At 41.6% G+C, this 20,385-nt stretch overlaps 1 protein-coding gene across 1 annotated transcript in view; it reads right to left on the bottom strand.

The window, feature by feature from the left end:
- Positions 1 to 20,385, bottom strand: part of si:dkey-288a3.2 (protein phosphatase 1 regulatory subunit 37) — a 46,664-nt gene that overhangs the window by 4,665 nt on the left and 21,614 nt on the right. The window contains exons 7-10 of the mRNA XM_068339265.1: positions 18,610 to 18,765; positions 17,929 to 18,041; positions 15,710 to 15,851; positions 14,503 to 14,669 (exon numbers count right to left, since the gene is read on the bottom strand). Coding sequence (XP_068195366.1) covers positions 14,503 to 14,669; positions 15,710 to 15,851; positions 17,929 to 18,041; positions 18,610 to 18,765 — 578 coding nt within the window. The remainder of the gene's footprint in view (positions 1 to 14,502; positions 14,670 to 15,709; positions 15,852 to 17,928; positions 18,042 to 18,609; positions 18,766 to 20,385) is intronic.

Genomic DNA, 20,385 nt, shown 5'->3' with positions numbered 1-20,385 from the left:
TCTTTAAACTGTTTTAAGGGGACGAGTCTGGTGTGTTTGCCCCCAGGTTGGTTCCTGCTCCACGCTGAACTCATAACGGTGATATAACTGTAATATATACTGTTGTGTGATTGAAAAAACAGCTGCTGTAGATTATATGAGAATTTATAATTAAAATACTGATTGACTGGACAGTTCTAAATAGGTCCTAAAAGGTCCACTTCTGAAGTGTTCTGCTCCCTGGTTTAAAAAGTGTCACTGGGTGGGAGAAAGACACTATGGAAATCCCATAATAATAGTAATAAAATTAATGATGATAATAAAAATGATGATTATCCATCTATACATCCATTTTCTTCTAGACAAGACACCCCAACTCTCTCGTCCTGCTTATTCTTGCAGGTCACAGGTCTGCTGGAGACTATCCAGGCTTGGTACAGGCAGGAGGTGGGGTACACCCCGGACGAGACGCCAGCTCATTGTTGGGTCACAAAAAAGACACACAGCCACTCACGCATGCACTCACCTACGCATAACAACACTCACCTAAACTGAATGTTTTTGGAGGTGGGAGGAAGTCGGAGAACCCAGAGAGAACCCACACAGACACGGGGAGAACGTGCAAACTCAGATTCCTCAGGCTGTGAGGCAACAGTAATATAATAATACTGTAATAATAATAATAATAATAATGTAATAATAATGATAATAATAATAATAATAATAATAATTGGTATTAATAATAATAATGTTCTTATTATTTTTATAATAATAATAATTGATAATAATTAGTAATAATAATATTATTATTATTGTTGTTGTTGTCTAGAGTGAGTATTTTCTTGATAACGTGTGTCTGAATGATTTTTTTTGAGCCAAAAAGCTCTGTTGCTTAAATGAGGAGCATATGGGGTACTAGGACACACCACTACATGGGATATGTACTGTAAAAAAGTTAAACTTAGCCAGATTTAACCATTATGAACAAATAATAGTGATATCTTGTGATAGCATCCCATTATCAAATCCCATTTATCAAAAACATTGCATTTAATGCAGTGGGTTGTGTACTAAACCAAATATTATTTAGATGTTTCACAAAGTCTTCCTCTTCCTTTTCTACATCAGTTAACATGTAGAAATAAACACCATCCCCAAACAGAGGATCGGTCCGATCAATATTAACAGGCCTGAGTCAGAATGGGGTACGAGGGGTCAAAAGGTCAGGGTGAAGCTGCTCAGGGCAGCCATGAAAGGAAATCTGGGTAATGTAGAGCAGACAACAAGACTGTCTTTGTCAATTCTGAACATGTGCAGGTGCAGGCGGATCAATTTTTTAGACACACACACACACACACACACACACACACACACACACACACACACACACACACACACACACACACACACCTATGCCTAAACCAGAGCTTTACACATTAAATGTGTGCATATTAAAAGAAGCGAGGAGAAGAAAACAGCATATGGGAGCCCCAGCAGAGGACGTCTTATTTCTGTCTGTGAAAATTCATTACGGATTCTCACAATGAGTGTGTGAGAATTTGTTTGTTCTTGTCTCGGCTAAACAAAGGCACATGTGCTCGTTTTCAGAGCGGGATGTACTGCTGCCTGATTTCAAAGCACAACTTGAAAGATGCAGACAGCTATTTACAATATTTATACATTTAGGATGCTGATACTATGCATATTACATGTCTGTCTTCCTCTGACTGACTGTGTGCGTGTGTGTGTGTGTGTGTGTGTGTGTGTGTGTGTGTGTGTGTGTGCGAAGGGAATCACTGATGAAAAAAGGTTACTTTGGAAATTCTCTGATAATTGGTGCCTTAAAAGGAGCTCATTTTTAAGTATGTCACCACGACTGCTCGATGACAATTAATCTGTTTGCGGCGGCTTCCTTGGCATCTGTGCCAATTACTTTATATGCAAATATATGTAAATGACATCTCAGATGCCAGTTTCAAGTGTTATGTGAGTGTTGTATTGTGTCCTTTTTTTGAGTCATATTGTTGTTGATGATCAACATTGCTTTAAATTTGGCGGTGTATAAGTTATTCATTTCTTTACTGACTCATGACACAAAACATATTTCCTAAAAAAACGTGAAAACATTGAAATTTAAATGTGAGAATAATTTCTAGCGCAGGTGTTTCTTGTGAGGATGTATAAACGTGTAAATAAGATATTTACATTGCAAATAATTACACAAACACACACATATATCGTCTTTTCATATTATGCCTAGATTGTTTTTACAATTATTGTATGCTAATTAATCAGTTAATAGTCATTTTGTTGACAGCTATTCCTTTAAAATATATTATTTTACAAAATGAATCAAACGTTCTTACTAATAAATTTTAAACTTAGAGAAATTTTGAAGCATACGTCCATCACACACTGGGAAGATACACATGAATTATCCTCACACCTGTTAATATACGGAAAATGAATAGATACGTAAATATACTTTAATGATCCCAAACTGGGAAATTCACAGGAATTTTTGTAGACTTTCTGAAGACTTTCATCAGTCTAACTGAAGATGTCACTGTTGTTCACCAAATCTCACTTCTCTCATGTGGTGGAAATGTGTGTGTGTCAAATGAAAGAACATGTTTTCATGTTCATCACTGAGAAATAAAGCTATGTTCTATCTGAGACTTATGAGAGTCAAGTTTTGTAGAACATAAAAACAAAAAAACCCCCAAAACAACCAAAAAAATTTGAATTAATCTTTAAATAATTCTATAATTATATTTAAATGTTGACCATAAAATTAAATGTGTTAAAGTATAATTCTGACTTGTGTTTTTTTAAGAGTTTTTATCCAGGCCTTTTTAACAAATGCAAGTGCTGCCACACGTACCGCAAACAGATTTAACTTTGATAATTAGAATAATAGATGCATAAATAATAGTAATGAGTCAAAGATGTTGCTGCGCTCCGTCTTCACAGACGTTGGGATCCAACCTCCCGTCACTTTAATGCTGCTCAGCGACGATCTACTACAGCTTAGACTTTTACTGCATGGGAGAAAGAAAAGTTTTATATTAAATATTTCCATTGGAAACTGATTTTTCTGTAACTTAAAAATTAAGCTTGTTTCCAAAAAGATGAAACATATGGAAGAATAGATGAATGATCAGCTTCATTTGAATATATTCTTACATATTTGAATATATAGAGATGAATTTGGTCACCTTGTTGGTCACAGATCACACTTCACTTCTCCACTAAGAGATCTTAGATAAGAGTGGGATTAAATAAGAGTGGGATTAAATAAGAGTGGGATTAACTGGACCAGGTGTTCATCAAATAATGTTCATGTTCAGAGACAAAAAGTCAAAGTTTCTCTCACAGATTTTAGCTGACATTAAGTTTCAACTACAATCAACCAATAAAAGACACCGGTTAAACAAGTCTGATACACACACACACACACACACACACACACGCACACGCACACGCACACACACACAAACACACTGCAGAAACCGGTAAATACGGGGGGAAATGGATATAAATTTAATCAGGACTGAAAATAAAAATCTTTGAGCGTCATTCAGTTAAAACTATGGTGACCATCTGTAAGAAAAAAAATACAGATTTTTTAACATCATAAAACAATGTTTGAGAGCAATTTTGTTTAGAGATTTTTTTTTGCAAATATAGAAATACAGAATAAAAATAAAATAAATTAAACAGGAATCCATATAATTTGAAAATAATTTAGAAAAATAAAAATAAAATAACCAATTGTTTTTAAAAAAAATTTTTTTTACACCTTTAACTTCAAAAAACAAATTTTCTCTTGATGAAGACACATTAAATCATTTGACTGCAGTGATTAGTAGTATTACTGGTGTTATATTTTTATTATTATAGCACAGTTTAAACAAATACAAAAAAGACCAGGAACAAAACTGTTGCTTTAAAGGGAAGGACGAGCGGGAGGCAGCATCTACGATCCACCGTCTGGGATCAGACTGGATCTACTGAGACGTGCTGGAACACGTCTGAGGTCGGACACCACCGGTGAACATCTGTGAGCGCGGTCCTGAGCCAGCTGCCCACTTAGTGGCCATATTTTAGCTTGTAATCGGTGTTAGTTCCACCTGCGTGTTTCCACTGGAGGTTCGAACTGCTGCTCTACGCGCGACTTGAAAGAACTTGAACTTACATGCCCCGTCTAGCAGCACACACTCCATTGTACTGCATTGATCATGCTGCGTTGCTTTCTAATCTCTCTCTTTAGCAGCGGTGTGTGAAAGATAACCCTCCTCCATGTGATTATGGAGGCCCTGGGCTGCTGATTATCTGCAGAGACCACCACACAAACCCCAGGCCCTGCTCTCTGCATCCAGCACCTTTTTATTACTGCATAATTTATCCTCATATTTTTTTTCCTCCCTGAATAAACACAGGTAAACCTCTGGCTGCTCTGGCTGCAGGATATTCCTCCCCATCTTGTCTTTAACTGTGTGATTTAATGCAAAGAATTAATAACAAACATCCAATATTTGTCACACACACACAAGCAGCGAAAAACAGTCTCTGTGAGAACAGAACGGACATTTATCCGGCATATTTGGATTTAAATTCAAAATAAAACTGTTGACAGCCACAGCGCGTCATCATCCAGGGTGGATCCACAAATCTCCTCCACACGTCCAACAATGGAGATTTTAGCCGTGATGAATTTGGACTCCACTGATGATCCTGCAATAGTTCTTACATTAAAAACTCCTGCTCTAATAACTGGTACCCTCCAACAAGGGTACTTTGGCAGTGCTCAAAAGGTGAGGCTGGCACCTCTCATTATCAGTTCACAAATGTTTTTGGGCCAAACCGGGTCTTGGTCCTCACTGGCCACCCTCCTGTCCCTAACCCAAGACCCAGTGGACTGAGCTACTGCCCCACCCAATAATTTATTTCCAGCCCTAACCCCTAAACATAAAACTAACCCTAACCCTAAAACTAACCCTAACTCCTAACCCTAATGCCTGAGCCTGAATCTAACCCCTAATTATTACAAAATTAGTCAAAACGTATTACATTATTAGTTCAGGACTTTTATTACGTGATCGTCTTATTACATTTCAAAGAAGGGGTCATTTCTTATGTTATCGGCTTCTTCAGGGTGCATGTATGAAATGTATTGTAAAGTATTGTAAATTACGGAGGTAGGTGTATACCTTTCTCCTGATACAACTCAGGTGAACTAGCATGTCTGGAAATGATTCAAGTGACAACAATCAGCCTGACACATTTTCCGGGTTTCTGTGTTAGTGATGACAGACTATGTCTGTGTTTATCAATGGAAAATGTATTTTCTACACCTTAAGAAGAATCTTTCAAACTAAAAGACCTCACATTTTACTAGCTGGCCTCATGTCACGACTTTAACCAGAAGCCTAGTGATTCTGGATCACAGGGGATGCAGGAAACACTGGCGTCTACGCCAGGATGGCCTGGAAACACAGACGAGTGTTTGGAGAATGTTCGGACCCCCACAAACAGAGCAAATGGGGGGCTGGCACTGGTTGGAATAAAGCTGCCCACTTGTCATTCAGAAGGTCTACCTATGATGTGGAACTGGGACCAGCACTGAGGGAAAGGTGGTGGAGGTAACAGCAGGCTGTGGCCGTGGCGTCCAGGACACCAGCTGACTCTATCCCAGGATCCTGCCACTGTGATGTCTTCATCACTAAGTTGGATAGACAGCTAGGTGTAGTAGCTGGTGGAGGTGACAAAAAAAATCAAATTACCCCCCAGCAGAGATGCACAGACTGTCAATGGGGGACTGTGTAGGTAATTGCCAGGGTAGAGGATGAGGGACAGGTCGGTGGGACATGAGCTGGTGCTGATACCCGACTGGTTTTTAGACTTCAGATGGAGAGACGACAGACAAACATAGATATCAAAACTATACCCGATTCCAAACTTGGACTTCTTCATCTATTTAACAAACAGGTGATGTGAATTACATTATGTAATGAGGTTGATGTGGCAAACAGGACCAGGCAGACAGACAGATGTTACTACAGAGACTGTGGGTGCACCCTGGCCTAAAAGCTGCCTGAACGTCTTCCACCTAAAAAAGGGTCCTTCTCTGATTTCAGGAGGTGTCAAGGGATGATCATCACGGTTCAGCCTACACCAGGTAAGCTGTTCCTTTGTGACTGAAGGTGAAGAGAGAGGGGGGGTGTCTGTCATTGAGAGTAGAGGGTGTTGAATTGAGAGAAAAAGAAAAGGAACCCCTGAGTCACTCTGTCTTTTCTCACTCTGTCACTCTTAGCATTGGCGGATTTTCTCCTTCCTATCTGCGGAGCTTTAGTGTCGGGAACTCGGACGTCAGTTCGTGACTTTGGTGCCCAACTGAAAAAGATCATTCATCACGTCCTCTCTCCTGACATCCCTTCATGCAGGCATGGGATGATCAATCCACAAATGCCAAAAAAAAAAAAAGAGAGGATACTGGGAGAGGGTGTTTGTGAGTGAGTTGGAGCTCTTCACTTTTGAAGGTGGTTGAAGTCTCGCCAAGATATTTTATATTCATAGTTGAATATTCAGTACGCGTGGTGGACAGGGGCAATTTTTTTCCCAGTCAGCCCGCCATTCAAAAGTGAGAGGATGTGGCTTGTGGATGAAGGAAGCCAGAGAGATAGACATGCATGGGGAATCATGGTAGTCAGATGAGAGGCCGCCAGTTGCTGGGGGGGTGACTGTTTGAGCGTGGTGCCTCAGGACATGCCTGTTGAAAGACGCTGCGATCCGATACCCTCACTTATGTGGGGCTGATATACATATGCCCCTTATGCAGAGGAGGCCCTTATGAAATGCAGAACTTCCACTGTTTTGGTCATTATATCAAGTTGTTTGAGTGAGCGTCTTGCATGTCTGAATAGGGAATGTGGACTTACTGGACTATGACCACAGAGAGAGCTCTGCATAAAATGACCTTGTGGCTCTTCTGAACTGTTCAATGTTTCTATCTGGTCTGTAAATACAGCAGCTAAGTCAATAAAGTTTAGATCAAGAATTTAGTTTGTGCATTTGCTGTATTTCAGGCCCACATATGCTTGGCTTACTTTTTTTAATGAAAGAATAAAAACATGATTATTATTTACAATTAGAGAAAAGACCGTACGTGTTTGGACTCTCAAACTATTTTTATTTTCTTTATGAGCGCAGCAGCTTTTTGTTGCGATATGGCCTCATTCATTGGAAGATGATCGTTCTACTTTGTTAAACATTAAATGTACCTAAATGTGTATAAATATTTTAGTTCATTCAAAGATACAGATAGATAATGGTAATTCATAGTAATCATGGTCAATCAGTAGTCATGGTAATTCACATTTATATTGTTACATAGTTTTAATTCCACCTGAAATCATTAATCACAGCAAAAATAATTCACAAAGCATCTAGATTTTTATTATTTCTCATTAATTAATTTGTTAATTAGTCATCTAAGAAGATTCTGGATCAAGCTGATGCAGTATGTACTGTATGTAAAGTGTATAAAAATATTTTTACATCCCGCTTCATAGCGGTTATTTATTGTGATTGTCAGCGTTAGTCTGTCCATCAAATATCTTCACAGCCGTTGCAGATAGAAAGATGAAAGTAAAAGCACATTACTCAGGCAGCAAAGGGGATGAGGATGAGATGATGACTTTGACCTTGAGAAAACTAGGTCAAGGTCAAATTTCAACTTTGAACATTTTTGTTCACAAATCTCAGGAACCGCATAAGATATAAAGACGAAACAAAAGGTGTTATATTCATGGAGGCGAGGGGATGGAAATTAGATCACAACCTTGACCTTGAATAACTAGGTTAAGGTCAAAATTTCACTTTTATACCTATTTAGGTACACATCTCTAACACCTGATGCGATATAATCACAAAACAAAAAGCAACATTTTCAGGAAGCCAGAGGCACAAACATGTGGTGATGTCGTGGGATGTTGCATCTCTGACCGCCCTGGAGAGGTCAGAAGTTGTTTGAGCTTCATGTTTGTGTAGCGTTCAGTTCAACACTTGTGGTTGTCGAACGACAAGTTCTGCTGAAGTTTGACTGTAAGAATACAATAGTATTTTAAAGGACTGAATGTTGTCAGCTTGTTCTCACCTCCACTGTCGCTTCTTCATCACCTCCACTTACAGAGAGGCTCTTAAAACACACCTGTACCTCCTGTGACAGTGGAGGCCACAGCTCAGCTTTAGGAGAACGGAATCAGGGATGACAGAGAGACGTACGGAGAGCCCTTCATTAAAGAGCTCCACCTCGGTCCGTATCTGAACTAGCCATGGGGGGACCTGGGGAGGGAGGTGACTGCACTCCCCTCCCAGCCCCAATTCAGACCCCAGAATGCTGATCGCTCCACCTTCCTGACTGCTGCAAGTCAAAGTGATTATACACCCCCCACAACCTCTCTCTCTCTGTCTCTCTCTCTCTCTCACACACACACACACACACACACACACACACACACACACACACACACACACACACACACACACACACACACACACACACACACACACACACACACACACACACATAGACACACACACACACACTCAGAGGGGCTAATTAAGGCTTTAATATGCAAATGAGAGACGCAGTAAATTACACAGCTGGCAAATATGCCTGTTTTTGCCTGAAAATACATCAGGAGTGCAGCGAGGAGAGTGTTATGGCTGTTGTTGTTGTGTTTGCTGAGAGACAGGGGATTGCCCCCCACCCTACCTCCCCCTAACAACAACCAACAACACCGCCTCCCCCTGAGCACCAAAGCCCCCTTGTCTGCTGGAGTGACTCACCCGGCTCTGTCCCTGTTCAGAGGTATCAGGATAAGTAATGATACATTTAGTCAGGGACACAGCAGGAATTCTCCCTCTTCGAATACAAATATGCTCTAAACTCACAATGTGATGCTCAAATCAACTAGTCCAGCTTTTGTCTCCTTCAAATGGTAATATTTTCTGGGAAAATTTACCGTAACTTGATTATCAATGGTCTGAATATGTTTCTCATTAAAGCAAAGTAAATCATCAAAGTCTCCGAGTCAAACATCTGCAACATCAGTTGGGGAGGATTTCCGATTGTGAATCAGTTTCACCTACTGTTGTGTAGTAGGTGAAATTAAAGAGACAACAGGTGGAAAGAAGAGTCTTGTAGAAAGAAAACCCCTAAAAGGAATGGTTTTGTAGATGTGGTCACAGACTATTACCTTCTAATGACGGACTGACCCATTTCCAGTGCCCTGGCACCTACAGCAGTATCATGAGGTGGTACCTGCACGCTAAAGTTGGTCTACCCTCCAGAGTCTGGATCTACCCTCCTGGACAGAGGTACTCTGACTGCTGTAGGTACCAGGATGAGATCCTCAGACCCATTGTCAAACCACATGCTGCGTCAGCGGTCCTGGGTTCATCGTGCACCATAAGATCCACCAACAACAATACACTACTGACTGTCCAGGAGTCAATCACTGCCATTATCCAGGTCTGGGAGGAGGGTCCCCAATAATGGATTTCATTATGATTATGATTATTATGTCATCATGACAACGCCCAGATGTTGTTCAGTTGATTGCTGAAAAAAATTAGCAATCAACAGGCCTAATTTTTCTTTGGGTTAGTGGTTGACCCTGTGAGCTTAAATTCTAAACACTTGAACATTTATTTTTAATGCAAACTCAAAAAGACATGAAATATTTAATTTTCTGCAGAAGAAGATGATAAAGACGTCATAATGAGGCTTCAGGACCACGGATGAGGGCCGATCACGCCAACATGTCAAGAGGATTTAGCTTAATGCTAACAGTCTGTATGAGTGACACCTCCCACTGTCATCTGCAGCGTTCAATCCTTCTTTTCTCCACATCTCTGTGAACTTCTGAGCAGGAAACAAACTCACAATGTATTTATATTCATGGAGACGTTCACCAACATGGAGACTGAAGATGCCCTGATGTCTGCGCCCTGACCTTTGAACTTGCGGTACCCCTCTCTTCCTCTTAGCTTGCACAGCAGATACCCAGAATGTTAGCTCCCTCCACAAAAACTTATCACTGCCTCCAGGACCCGAGTTCCCCACAGAACACTTCATCTCAGAGTTTCCAGTCACTATGACACCTCTTTTAAACCTAACAACTTTGTGTGTGAAGCAGAACTCCCAATATCTGAACCATGCATCTAAAACAGCTAATAAATCTGAATCCTGTTTTTTGTATGATGACACCTGTCCCACCATCCCAGGTTGTTGCTCCAATGAGGCTTTCCTAGAGAAGACGTGTGGATTATTAACATTTAAGCTTGAAATAAAATGAGCGGTCTCACTCAGAAGAGTCTGAACAGCATTGAATAGACACTGAGGAGAGTTGGACATGGCTAAAGAAGGACATCAATCCAGTACGTAGTCATATGGACCAAAGTATTCATCATCGGTCTTCTTGTTCCCTAGTAAACTTCTTATTTATTTTATTTGGTCATCAAAAATAAAAGCTTTACTGGTATGGTCCCCCAACCAGTCAGAGCTCTTCTCTGTTGCCCTCTGAGGCATTTGTCCAAAATTTGTCCAGCCTGGTTACTGTTGCCAGGCTCCGAGATATGTTCCCTCATGTATTGATGTCATCATGAGTGAAACCTGGTGACTGCAGATATTGTCAAACCAATCTGTCATTATCCCACTGGGACAGACCATGACAGGAGGGGGGACAAAACATATCGGGGGACCTCTTTGCCTCATACTGTTTCTAAATAAGAATTCACTAGCCATCAGTTAGGGGCATCTATACATCTCCCACAGAAGCCTCTCTAGGGCCCAATCAGATGTATCTTTTCTCAAGTCATCATCTACATACATGGAAATTAGGACAATTTAAAATTATTTCCAATTAACACAGGCATTTGAGTGATTATATACCCCTACCAAATTGAGAATTGACACAACATCGGATCCACTTCATGTAAATACAGCAGCTATGAGTGCAGTTCTAATCTGATTGGTTCTGACTTCTAGGCCCCACAGACTGCTGTTGCTTTAGCCCTGGAGATCATCAGCCTAGCCCCACATGTTTTTGGTCCTCAGAACTGGTCGTGTGTGGGCCAAACCCGACTAAACATGGATCACTGGAGGGATGTTCCTGCTTCTGTTTCTTGTCTTTTTGTTTTTCTCTGTCCTTTTCTATTGTACACACTCCGGCATTATGATTCAACTACTCCGCTGGAACGCAGAATAACTGATGGGATAAATTTCATTGCTCGAATCAAAAGCCAAATATGTAAGCTTTAATCTGGTACCCAAGCTGCTGAAGCACTCTTGTTTGACCCATGATTCTGAACTATGAGCAGCAGGAAGTTTGCTTCTTCTGCTGGTTTGACTGGCTGGTTTGAGTCCCTTGATAAGGATCCTCAAATAGCTCTACCTTGCAAGCTCTACAGAGGGAACTTGCTCCTTGGAAAAATCTGCTTTCCACCAGGGTGAGGGTGCATGAATATTTAAATTGGTAAATAATTAATAATTAACAGCAAACAGGCCAGTGATCAAATGGAACAGCATGGCAACAGAGATGAAATATTAGACTCTCGTAAACAAAGACATGAGGACCCAGATTGCTTCCATCTTGCAAACCTTCTCCTCTCCCCTTTCAAATATGCACATCTTCAATTGCCCCCGCCGCATCATCTGAAAGCTACACATACAAAAAGCACATGTATGAACACACAAACTCAATATTAGCCACTGTGTCAAATACACAAAGTCATGCCATAACCTGCTTCACCGTTCGCTCACATTCATACTCAGTTATTTTCCTTCAGAAGAATAAAATGTTCACGTATTCCTTGGCCACCCAGGGAATATGCCCGAGCGAGAACACTTGATCTGGCCTCCTGCTGTTTTCTGATGGAAAGATTTGCTTTTTAATACAATCGTCACTCCTCCCACCTGGATATGCCACGCCAAGACAAATCCCAGCTGTGTGACTCCAAAACCTGACAGAGCTTAAAAATTCCCTTATTACCATTCCCATAAAATACCCAGCCACACTAACTCCCACCAAGGGTGGAAATGCTAATTATGTCTCTCAGCAGCTTAGAAGAGCATGGAAACAGAGCTCCCTATATTGAAGCTTTGGAGCATGTGCAAAAAAGTGAGGATGAAGAATAAGAAGAAGGGAAAAGAAATCCCATATAAAATGACACATTTACAGAAGCATCACAACTCTTAAAAACTGCTTCTCCAAAATCTGGCACATCTTGCTGTTTGATTTTTGCCAGAGGAGACTTTTCATAAAAATCAGACTTAATCGTGTAAACAACATGCAGACAAACAGAAAACCACTACAAATATAAAACAACTCTGGAAGCTGTGCACGGATCGCCTTCAGAGTTAATTTTAAAGTAAGCATTCAGTTCCTTGGAGATTTTAATTAATGCTTTAATATGCAAATAAGTTAGCAGAGATAAAATCATGACAAACAGATGGCAAGTGTGGGTAATTATTTTGTGAATCCAGCAGGGGCATGTATTAAAGTTATGGCATCGTTTTCCTCAGGCCTCTGCAGTCATGAAAAAAAAGTACTGAAAAAATAAGACACAAATTACTTATTTGTGTCTCCAAATGACAAATCTGTGACCACACAGAGTCTCAACATATAGCAAACAGCAACATGTAAAGGCAAAATATTCTTCAAATTATAAAAGCCTGTCACACTGAATATGAAGGGCACGAAAATGAAACCACCAACTGCAGAGTGGGTTATTATTAAGGTATACACTGCAGCTATTTAAATACTGTTCATCATTCATTCATTCACTCATTCATTCATCGTCTACCACTTCATCCACTGTGGCGGGTTGCAGGGAGCTGGAGCCCATCCCAGCTGACTGACTAAATCTAATTATCTTATTTTTGGTTAAAACAAAAACAAACTATTGGGGCCCAGTGCACGCTGAAAGTCCAGGTTTGATGAGGCCCACAGGACAACATCATCTGCAAAAAACAGGGATGAAATCTTTTGGTCCCCAAACCGGACTCCCTCTAGATCCTGGCTGCGCCTAGAAATTCTGTCCATAAAGATCATGAACAGAACCGGTGATAGAGGGCAGCCCTGCTGAAGTCCAACATGCACCTGGAACAGGTATGACTTACTGCCGGCAATGCGAACCAAGCTCCGCCTTCAGTCATACAGGGACCGGACAGCCCTCAGCAAAGGGCCCCGGACCCCATACTCCCGAAGCACTCCCCACAAGATACCACGAAGGACACGATCGAATGCCTTCTCCAGATTCACAAAACACATGTGGACTGGTTGGGCAAACTCCCATGAACCCTCGGGCACCCGATGGGTTCATGGGAACAACAATACCCTCAGTCGAGGTCAGCAGCTCTCTGCCTCTACTGTAAACAGTGTTGGCTGTGCACCGCTTTCCCCTCCTGAGGCGCCAAATGGGTTTGTCAGAATTTCTTCGAGGCTGACCGACAGTCCCCCTCCATGGCCTCCCCGAACTCCTCCCAGACTCCTCTGCGACTACTAGGGGCTGCAGTACGCCTTCGCCTGCCTGTACCCGTTCTCTAGTACAGATCAGTCATCGAAATATGATAGTATCATCAGATAAACTCTCCTCCTGTTTGTTAGACCCAATTCCAACAAAGCTCATCAAAGAAACTGTACCATATCTTAGCAGTCACCTCCTTTATAGAATTAACCTGCCATTATCAACATGATATGTACCATGGCCCACAGTAGTGAAACTTCTCAGGGAGTGATGTTGAGACTGTTGTATGTGGATAAGAGACACTGGTGTAGACCTCCACTTATATTTTGGCCTTTCACTCTCATCTCAAACCATGTGCCATTCTTTACCATTCTGTCTTTTCTTTGGGCTTCTCCCATTTGTGGCATATCTTCAATGGAGGGTTGTTTGACATTTACATGTAGCTGGACTGTTGTTTCTGGCTCAAGTAGCCTGTAATGGTATTGTGCTGTACTGTTGGTGCACAGAGCAGTTGCTCTGTACTCTTTGTCAATGGAACCAACCAGTCCAACGTTACAACACTTTCTATTCCATGGCATGAATGATAAAACTGTCCAGGCGCATGTCAAATTGTAACTTACTGATTGAACCATCCAATTGTTGACTGAAATGTCTCAAGAAGAGTGGACTAAGGTTGCGTTCGGACTTGCAGACTTGCAGAATGAAAGCAGTTGGCTCTACTGTAGTCTGAACAGACACTCAGCCAATCATCCAATGTGCATTACGGAACATGGAAGACGCCTCCACCCCAACATCATTGCTATAGCATCCTGTTAGATCAGCTAATAATATGGCCCAGACTCAACAGAGCAAGATCTCATTTAGACACTAAAAACAGTATGGACGGTCAACCCTAAAAATCAGATATGAAAGAGAATGTGATTGGAATCCAATTTGCCTGCAGTTTGAACACAGCCAAAGATCGGTCACTTCAATAAATGCACCTACCTGCTCATGCTGGGATATGAGGTCTACTTCCAGGTTAGCAAGAGAGTGGTTGATCCTCAGGGCTAGACACAATGCCATCAGGCCTCCAAACTTCACCTTATTGTCACGAAGGTCCAGTTGCTGAATCAGTCGACTCTCTGCCAGGAACTCTGCTAGTGCCACTGCACCTTCATTAAAACACACAGACGACACTGTGTGAGATGCTGATCCATCATCCACCCATCTGGTTTCTTGGAGATGAGATGATCGCTATCGTTTTGTCTACAGCTGATTATCCACCTTGCAGGTCTACTGGAACCTATCCCAGCCATCTCAGACCTACTGACGGTTTGGCACAGCCAATTTACCTGCAGTATGTTGCATGCTTTAGATAATAGCAGGAAGCTGGAGAACCCACAAAAACATGGGGAGAACATACAGACTTTGTACATACAGGGTATACTAATCAAACTTGGTACCCTCTGGCTGGGAGGCAACAGTGCTACCCACTGTGCCACCAGGCTAACCGACACACTGCTCCAAAAAGCCTGATTACGATTAAAGCTAGACTTGACTCCATAACATCTCTTTCAACAGTCAAAAATCATTGGATTCGCTCTAGACACCCGGTTTTAAATCTGCAATGACTAATATAGTAACTGAGTCTCCAATCACATCGAATTATTGATTATTTTTAATTATTTATTTTAGAAATTCTCTGAAACTAAAATAATGGAATAGAATAGAAAGCCTTTATTGTCACCATACTTGGTATAATGAGATTTGGGCAACTCCTCACAGCGCAATAGTGTAACAGTAGAAAGAGTAAGAATAAATACAATACCAATACAAGTATATACAAACGTTACGCTGAATGCTGACTATTTACAGGTGTATACATCGAGATACGAGAAGCGCCGTGCCCAGCACGGCGTATTGCATGTTCCCGAATTGCACAGTATGTGTGTGTGTGTGTGTGTGTGTGTGTGGTGTGTGTGTGTGTGTGTGTGTGTGTGTGTGTGTGTGTGTGTGTGTGTGTATGTGGGTGTGGGTGGGTGGGTGTGCGTGTAACAATTCCGGTTAAATTTCTAGTGATGTTTTGCCAAAGACTTGAGATCTTAGTGTGTAAAATTTGTTTGAATGGACCTTCTCCTGGCTCTTCAGGTCAGTCTCCTTCAATTGAAAAAAATATAATTCTAAAAGCTAGACTGCACATGTATTGTTGTACCTTCACAAGTCATGTTGGCTTGAGCCAGGCCAAGCTGCAGCACTGACCGGTTGGCCATTAGAGGTTCCTTGATCACCTGAACCCCCTTGTTCCCTAGGAGGTTCTCACTCAAATCCAGGATTTGAAGAACCTTCAGCCCTGGCTGTAAAACAAACATTCTGAGGTCATTTTGATTAGTATCCCACTTCATACCAAGTCAGAAACACTCTTTGCACTGGAGCTGGGGCATGTGGGTACCAACAAATGCTAAGACTTGGATCACTGTGGTAAAAATATTAATTAGGTCTTCAACAAAGATCATTATTATACTAGAATAATTTTCAAAATGTTCCTCCTTAGCTAAATGCTCAGAGGAGCGTCCATACTCTCCAGGGCCACATTAGCATTGAAGGTTGATTAGCTGGTGCATAAAGTTGGAGGTGTCTGGGGCAGAAGAAGCCCATGTTGCCCATAGCATGAAGAAGAACATCCATCTATTCGTCGTCCCATCGCCTCGCCACCCTCATCAAATCCCTCTCGTCATTGCTCTGAAGAGTGACTGGGCGCGGGGGAGGAGAAGAAAGCAGAAAGGCAACTGACAGATCGGAGGGGAATCTTCTCAGTTAACTTTTACCATGGTGACAACACGCACATTTGAGAGGTCACTCCTCTCAAGAAGAACATTTATGCACCAGGGTAATAGTGCACAAAGAGCCCAGTGCTTGGCTGAGGATGTGCTGAGTTAAGCATGGATGAAGCCTGTCACACGTAAACCATGGGAGGGTTGGAGGAAGAAGTTTGGGAAACCAACAACAAAACCGTTTGCTTTCACACGTGACGTCCTGATTTAGAACACCACCCCCCACACAAAATAAATATAATAAAAAATATATTAATAACAAGAATCTATGAATAACTTTAAATGAAAATTTAGATATCATTAACAGAATTGTAGCAATGAAGTAAAACAGATCCTGGCCTACATCTGCTTCTCCTCAAAAGACAAGCCACCAGGACAGAGAGACAAAGCAAACACACGAACCAGAAAGGTTAATAACAGCTCTTTTTGTCATCATATTTGACATGACCAGCCACGGGTCTAATTATCATCATTATGGCCTGCAAGGACATCTACTTATCTCCGTGAATGGCAGGCTGCATGAGCAGCCTTCCTTAACGCACATCTATTATTTAATCAAACTGTTCCTTCTTTTGGATGCACTGATAAGACAGGGTAAGTGTGTGTGCGTGTGTGTGTGTGTGTGTCAGGCAGGCCGTTAATTTCTAGCCTTTTGACTTCCACAATCGCCACTCACATGACAGGAAGGTGTAGTTTATGCTGCCAGTCAGGCAGAAGGAATGCATGTTATTAGACGTGTATAGTAACGTGTGTGGAAATGGGGGTTTTCAGAGGGTAAAACTGTTGATGAAGATTGTTTCTCTTCAACAAGCAGGTAAGACTCACACTGTATAAATAGAGTGTTTCCATCACTTCCTAGTCAGAAACAGAAGAGTGTGTCTTTTTTTAGGCATTAGATCCCCTCAGAATTTTTCTGTCCTAGGCTGTGGTGGGGAGAAAATATTCAGGACAAAAAATTATAATAATTATAAAAATTCTAAAAAAGTATATATTAAAATAATATTACAAATAATTATAAAAATAATAAAATAATATTTAAAAAAAAAAAGTTAAAGTTAATTTATAAGGCATACATCAAAGCAAAGTGCTCCACAAATAAATATATAAAAATTTCCATGCAACCAGGTGTTTATCCACCTCCATTTAAAACATACAGTGATTTTAATAGTGAACAGTAATCCCTCGCACATTCACGCTTCAAGGTGCCCGGCTTCACCTCATCTCGGTTTTTTAGTAGGTAGTCACATGATACGGTACGCGCATTCTATTGGCTGATGGTATACGGAAGTGCGCTGTGTTCCGTGAGTCTCGGAACAAAGCGCACTTACGTGAAACACCAGGGCTTTAAACAGTCTGTCAGAGTGTGGGAGAAGGTAATACAGATAGAAGGGGGTTTAATATCAGTATGGGGAGGGTTCATAAATGTTTAAATTACCTTAAATACTACAATTAAATAGTTTGTCGCAATATTGCGAAATTTCGTTATTTGCGGGTAGTCCTGGGATGCATTAACTGCGAGTAACGAGGGATCACTGTAATCCTGATCCTTTCACTGTCATCCAGGCGTGAATCAATGGACAGAACAGACGGTGTTCCTCACCAAGGCTTTGGCCAGATGAACCATGCCATTTGCAGTGATCTGGGTATTTCTCAGGAGCAGGACCCTCAGACCTGCTGTCTGCTGCCTCAGACCTTCACAGAGCTCCTGCAAACCTGGAGAGTTCAATAAAAACATTATAACATTTGAGTTTGGGTCTGTCTGGATCTGGATCTGTATGCTATTACTGACTGATGTTTGGTGGGAGTGTTGCTGGAGTAATACTTTTGCGTGTTCTCCAATGACTCTCAGAATGATGATGTTATGTACTCAAGCTCTCACCGTATGCATCGGCTTGTGTTGTTCACTGTTTTTTCTTGAAAGCTTGTGAAGTTATGTGCGCTATTCTTGAAAAAGGTCTGCTAAATTATTACTAATAATTACCTATGTGTGTCCTGTGCCAACATTTACTCTACTGCCTCCTGACACAATATTCAATTTATGCATTTCAAAGAATACATTTTGCAGTGAAAGGAATAAAGTTCCTTTCACTCCAGGAAGAAACAGATAGTCTGGATCTAAGGTTACAACCCCGGACTACCAGAAACATTTCTGGTCCGTAAAAGAAATGAAGATTAAAGTCTGATCCCAGTCATGTTAAATCCAGCTCCTGTAGACACATTTTGTGATGGAGACATAGGTCTCATTTTTACTTCTATTCTGTAACAAAGATGAACATCCTACCAGCATCTGCTAGGGGGTTGTTGCTGAGCTCCAGTGTTCCTACTGTGGTGTTGTAGCGCAGAAGGTCTCCAAGCTGCAGAGCATCCTGGTAGCTGTTCAGCTGGTTGTTGGTAAGGTGGAGCTCTTGCAAAGCCTTGTTGGACTTGAGTGCACCGACTGTAAGCAGCAACAGAACATAAAAAGAACTCCAACAACAAACAGAGACGGGATCTGAAACGGATAGAACCTGGTGCATCACTGAGGCTGCCGGAGCCTATCCCAGCAGACTTACAGGCGATAGGCGGGGAGATGTTCGGGACACTTTGCCATCGTGGGACTACACGAAAGATGAACAACCACTAATGCACACCGACGAACATTTGGAACCGACAAATCCACCAAAAGGGCATTTTTTTTGTAGGTGGGAGGAAACTGGAGAATCCGAAGAGAACCCAGTTAAAGGTACTAAACCAGCCTTGAAAAATCCAAAAGAATTCTTCCTGGAAAGTCAAGGGATCACGTCAAACTACGATAAAGAACTGAAGACGACTGGAGAATACAACAATTTCACTTTTGCACAAGTCATATAGATTGTTGTAAATTGGTATTAAATGTGCAATATTAATACACGAGCATCTCTGCGTGCCAAACATGGGTCTCTAGGCTCCAACTGATTGATGGTGAGAGAACCTGAGCATGAAAATGAGAGCACAGCAGGAATTACCGCCTCCTACAATTACTGCTCTAAAGATCAAGAAGCTCTCCTTTCACCATTCAAACACGAAGAAGCTGCTGCTGATGGCAGGAGACCTTACAAAACACCTTCCTATTCAAGGTGTTCCCTTCAAATGTCACTGCATCTGCCATTGTTAGAGTCTGTCCATTTACAGAACTTAATTGCGTCTTTAAGAGTGTTTTCTTGTGCTGTTTTCAATTTATTTGTTTCGAGGCCCTTCCCTGTGTATCTGTGTACTTGTGTATTTGTGTTACTGTACTGTGGTCATGTTGCCTGAGCCCTCCCTGCCCTCGCTTCCAGATCAATGCTGCAGATTTGATCAAAACTGTTGGCCTGCACGGTGAATGCCAACATTTTCATCAGGCACAGTGGGACCAAATGTGGGAATCGGTGGGATTGATCCGGTGTGCTGCACCACCAACGCCCAACCAGTAATCAGAGGTGCTCGCGATCGAAGACAATGATCCTCAGTTTAGACCCCCTGCCGGCAGGAGAAGGGAGGAGGTGTCGGCGGGCTCGGTAAAGGCAGAGAGGATGAACAATGAACAAGTGAGGAAAAGGAAAGGCAAAAATATTACATTTTTTATTTTTTTGTGGAGGAGGGGGCCAAAGAAGAGGGGAAGTTTCTCAGTACTTTATGATCATGAACTAGAATAAAAGATCATTTAGAAACAACTTACTAGTATGTAATGGGAATAAGTGGAGTGTGTTCTAGTCTCAGTGATGACATCACTCTAAGATATAGGTATTGGTGTGTGTGTGTGTGTGTGTGTGTGTGTGTGTGTGTGTGTGTGTGTGTGTGTGTGTGTGTGTGTATGTGTGTGTGTGTGTGTGTGTGTGTGTGTGTGTGTGTATGTGTGTGTGTGTGTGTGTGTGTGTGTGTGTATGTGTGTGTGTGTGTGTGTGTGTGTGTGTGTGTATGTGTGTATGTGTGTGTGTGTGTGTGTGTGTGTGTGTGTGTGTGTGTGTGTGTGTGTATGTGTGTGTGTGTGTCCTGGCTACCGACTCTTTATGGACGTGTGCAACAGTGTGTAAAGTGACAGGTAAGAGATTAATCTTCT

Source organism: Antennarius striatus, chromosome 17, assembly GCF_040054535.1.
Source record: "Antennarius striatus isolate MH-2024 chromosome 17, ASM4005453v1, whole genome shotgun sequence".
Lineage (NCBI taxonomy): Eukaryota > Metazoa > Chordata > Actinopteri > Lophiiformes > Antennariidae > Antennarius > Antennarius striatus.
This window is presented reverse-complemented; position numbering and strand designations above follow the sequence as displayed.